The 4,950-nt window shown below is 39.1% G+C and overlaps 1 protein-coding gene across 1 annotated transcript; it reads left to right on the top strand.

Annotated features, from left to right (window-relative positions):
• The first annotated feature begins 865 nt into the window (after positions 1–865).
• LOC102214699 (uncharacterized) lies at positions 866–4,069 on the top strand. The gene is made up of 7 exons (XM_005731877.1): positions 866–966; positions 1,202–1,242; positions 1,536–1,694; positions 1,778–1,915; positions 2,877–3,119; positions 3,204–3,290; positions 3,403–4,069. The coding sequence occupies exons 2-7, from the start codon at positions 1,215–1,217 to the stop codon at positions 3,567–3,569; spliced, it is 822 nt and encodes a 273-aa protein (XP_005731934.1). The 5' UTR covers positions 866–966; positions 1,202–1,214; the 3' UTR covers positions 3,570–4,069.
• Positions 4,070–4,950: the final 881 nt, after the last annotated feature.

The following is a 4,950-nucleotide window of genomic DNA, read 5'->3' as shown; positions in this document are numbered from 1 at the left end:
GCATTAAAATAAAATGAGGTAACTTTTGAGGTGCTTCAGCAGGGGGCACCATACTCCACATCTGCTCTGAACAGAGATCAATATCATAGCTGCTGATGTGTAAATCTGTCAAAAAAGTGAAAGTTTGAAGGATTTATATCCGTCTATCACCAACATAGCTGAAAGAAAAAGGTTTGTTTCATGTTTGAATAAGAAAATTGATGAGTTTCTACTAATGATTCCCGCTTTAACTTTTATTATGACATCTGTAACTGAGTTTGTCAGGGTGCATGGCAAGAACGGGACCCAAATGCAGGACCTTCCAGTCCGAGACAGTGTGTTTATTTATAGTGGCAATTAGTGAGCAATGTGCAACAGTTTCAATAACGTGGTTCCCGAGTCCTGCTCCATGCTTGTGTTCCTGTGACAGACAAACAACTGCAACACTTGATTTCACAGTCGCTCCACTCTCCTAAACCTGGTAAGACAAGAGGGGAAGATCAGTGACGAAATGCTGAACACAATATTTGAACACAAACACAACACAAAAGAATAAAACTGAGTTTAACTCTTTAAATCAGCTCATTTACCTTCATTTTCTTTTATATTGAAAACTATTACTTTCTTACTTCTGCTGTGATGAATAAATATTGGTCTTTTTTCAAACTCTTATGTTCTTAGTTGTATAAAGCGCTTTGAGTGCTCAGACAGAGTAGAAAAGCGCTATATAAGAACCAGTCCATTTACCATTTACCATTCTTTCTATTTTTCCTGTTATGACTTACAGACATGAGTAGCAAACCCACAAAGATCTGGGGTTTGCAGTGGCTAACAACTTTGCAGCTCTGTCTTCAGATGTCTTCCGCTTTCTACACTTTTTGCATTCTTGAGCTCTTGTTTTCAGTGAAGTGAAGCACGGAGAGGATGAAGAAAGATTTTTGCCGTCACTAAATGAACTAAAAGACACAGAATCTGCTCAAAATTAAGGTAAGAGCTCAACTTACATTTTAAAATAGGGTTTTATGTTTCAGAAGGATTTCTTATTTTTAACATACGACACAGAGAGAGGATGGAAATCGAGCGAGGGCTTGGTGGTTTCTCTGTAAACTGTTCATCTCTCTGTGGCTGTGTATAAAAAGAAAGTGTTCACTTTTAATTAGTTTTCTTGTTATGATGTCGTGTTAACAGTAATGTTCATTTGTGTTTTATTTTAAATCCTCAGGTCGACTTTCAGAATGAAGGTGATTGTGTTGTTTGTGTTTGGTGAGTGAATATACTTGTGAAGACAGTATTGTGAATAATCCTTTAAAATACTGCACACACATGTTGTAGATGGTGTGTGACCTCATGTTTAATCTACTTGAAAAGTCATGTAGCAATATGGTTGTTGTGGTGTTTTACTGATCCCAGGTGGTTTAATGTCACTCTACAAGTTTACGACAAAATGAAGAAAATATGACTTTTTTGGCTCCATGTAGAGACGTTTCATATATCCTCCTTTAAATAAGCATTGTTAAAAGACAAGTATTTATTTACTGTGATCATCTTCTTTTCAGTGCTGGGTGCACTCTCTGCAGCAGGTGAAGATTTCTTTGCAAAAGTCGGGGGTAAAGTCACATTGAAGTGTGGGGTCAGCAGCTACAGACGCTCTCTGCAGTGGCATCATGGATATGACCTTCTTTATAGTGTTGATCAGAGAGGCTTCACTCGCAAAGGTACTTGATTATCTCAGAACCCTTAACAGTAAAGTATTTGATGGTAACATTATAATAGAACATATTTTTATTTTCTGTGTTAGGCAGTGCTGAACTTGTGTGGAGGTCAGTCGTGAGACAGACGAATCTGGAAATCTCCAGTGTGAGAGAAACAGATGCTGGACGGTTCACATGTTTGGCAGATGGGACACGTCATAACCATTCACTTTCTGTGTTCTCAGGTAAACAGCAGACCCTGAAAAATATACATTTACAAATAAATGTTCAAATATAACCGAACAGTGCTGGGTTTAACATATTAGGACAAATATGGTTTTGTTTTCATTTTCCCTGCACATTACATTGATAATCAGATTAATAAAAACATCACTGCTGAAAAATGAGGGGAAATTATTTTATGTGGCTGATGGTTCTTTTACTATAACAGGTAAAGGATATGCAGCAAATATACAAAATGAATTTCTTGCACAGCATGTCTTGTATATGTTTTGAAATTTGGAGACTACATTTCCCAAAATCCAACTTAATCCCCTCCTAGTCAACCTGGTGGTGGGCAGGACCACCACAGTGTTAAGTGTGGCCACCCTGCCATTACTGGAGTCCATCAGGAGAAGGGGAAGCATCAGAGGGGCCACGAACATATGCTGGGCTCTAGAATTACATCCATAGCTATTAAATATTACATAAGACACAACTATTAATTAATAATTCTATTTTTTTTATACTATTAACTATATAAACAGAATTTTCTTTAAAAAACTACTTTAGCTTTATTCCTTCGTTTTTTAATTTCTTTTTGTCAGATAATTGAATAAAAAGCTTACTTTGTGTTTCTATATGACAGTCATGCCGTGTAAGCAAATTATAACAGTGACCAAAAAAACCAAACCAAACCAAACAGTCCAGGACTGCTCGTTTCTCTCACCAGCTGGGTCACTACTTATTACCATCCCTCTACAGTTAAATGTTTATTTGTGTTTCATTTCACCAAAAATGTTCCATGTGTGAAAGAGTTACCACTTTTACTTTAATTCTTAGTGTAATATGCTCTCATTGTATTTCATCTCATGTTATAAAGCTTTGTCATGTGTGTAATGAGTTTGGATGAAGCTCCTTGTTGGTCTCCCTTTCTCTTTGTGATTCTCACTGTATCTGTGGTTATCTGTCTGTTTCCCCTCTCAGTTTTGGTCTCCGTCAAACCCTCTGATGTTCTCGAACTAAACGATGAGGCAACGCTTCAGTGTGAGGTGAAAGGTCAGCACCATGGTTGTGAAGTGAAGTGGAGAAGTCCAAATACATATTCACTCACAAATACATCAACAGTTCAACTCAAACCTGTAAAAACCTCACATAACGGGCCCTGGCTGTGTATCGTCACCTGTGGCAGCAATACATTTAGTGAGCGTCTGGCCATCACAGTACAAGGTAATACACAGTTACTAGGAATGAAGACCCTTGTCCACATATGTAGTCAATAGAAACATAAAGGTGTGTGTTTTTGTTCTTCAGAGCCTCCAACTACAACAACTCCACCATCCACCATGAAGAACGTCACATTGTTTGTAACGAGTGTTCAGGGTACAACATGTACAACATGTGCGTCCAGCTTTTGCAAAATGTCTGCAAATTGGATCAAAGTGATCCTTTGTTGAATGTGTAACTCATTCTTGTCGTTCTCACTTTCTCCAATGATCTGTGTTGCATTCAGGTGTTGCCAACGATTGCCCACTGGGACTCTCCTGTTGGATGTGGTTTGCGATTGGGGTGTGCTGCCAGTTTGGGATGCTCCTGATAGTTTGTGTCATTGTCTTGTGTAAGTGTATGAGAAGAAGGAGGGTATGTGAGGAAAGGCGTTCATCAAATATTTATGTGTAGAGTTGATAGCTTACGATAAAAGAAACCAAAAGAAAATGGGTTAAACGCCTCCTGCACCACTGTGTTTACAGATTATGGTGAACTTCTTCTTAAAGTTCTTCATTGATTGTGTAAGTGATCAGAGTCCTGATTTCACTCCACCAAGTTCTTACAAAAGTTCTGGCACACTTCACAACTCGCAAAATTCTAAAAGAGTGTCTCAGATTGAGTATTACACTCTTCAGTAAATTGGTGCAGATGTACAGATGAGGTGTCGGTTTGTTTTCTGGGCCTTCCTGGGTGAAACTAAGAACCAACTAAGATCTCTCAGACATCCGTTTAATTACACTTTATTGCCAAAAGTATTCACTCGTCTACCTTGACACGCATATGAACTTGAGTGACATCCCATTTTTAATCCATAGGGATTAATATGATGTACGACCAACTGTGGCAGCTGAAACTCTTACAGGAAGGCTTTCCAAAGGTTTAGGAGTGTTTATAGGTGTTTTTGGTGCTTTTGTACACCTGGACACCTGTCTAGAAGCACATTTGTGAGGTCAGACACTTATGTTGGACAAGAAGGCCTGGCTCACAGTCTCTGCTCTAATTCATCCCAAAGTTGTTCTGTCGGGTGGAGGTCGGGACTCGGTGCAGGCCAGTCACGTTGTTCCAACAGGAAGGGGCCATCCCCAAAGAAGAATGAAATTGTCCAAAATGTCTTGGTATGCTGAGCATTAAGAGTTCCTTTTACTGGAACTAACCAGCTGAGCCCAACTAATGGAAAACAATCCCTCACAATAATCCTCCTCCACCAAACTTTACACTTAGCACAACGCAATCAGACAAGTAGCGTTCCCCTGGCAACCATCCATTGCATTGTCCAGATGGAGAATCTTGATTCGTCACTTCAGAGAACATGTCTCCACTGCTCTAGAGTCCAGTCGTAGTGTGCTTTATGCTGATCTGAAGGTCACATGAAGGTTGGAGGTCTGTAGTGATTGACTCTGTGATTTTATGTGTCCTACATCTTCATGGGTGTGCTGCTGTTATACCACTTTGGTGTCATACCACTAAGAGCTGACCGTGGAATATTTAGCGAGGAAACTTCAGAAATGGAAGTGACCAGAACACCTGATTTACTGATTTGGATGCTTGAGTGAATATTGTTAGTATAATGCCAAGTCCCAAACATTAGAGCAACTTCCCCAAGTCTCTTCACTCTTTCTTACCCCTTACTGTTGATTTCCGCTGCCATCATTTATCACTGCTTCCTCTTCTTTTATTGGACAATTACAGCTTGACATTGTGATAATTTGATGATTCTTGTTTTGTCTTGTTTTTTATTGCATAAAGAAAAGCTTTGTTACTTCTGCTGTGATAAATAAATGTTTTTCTGTCA

The sequence above is a fragment of the Pundamilia nyererei genome, unplaced genomic scaffold, assembly GCF_000239375.1.
Source record: "Pundamilia nyererei isolate P.nyererei 1_Seehausen unplaced genomic scaffold, PunNye1.0 scaffold00045, whole genome shotgun sequence".
Classification (NCBI taxonomy): domain Eukaryota; kingdom Metazoa; phylum Chordata; class Actinopteri; order Cichliformes; family Cichlidae; genus Pundamilia; species Pundamilia nyererei.
This window is presented reverse-complemented; position numbering and strand designations above follow the sequence as displayed.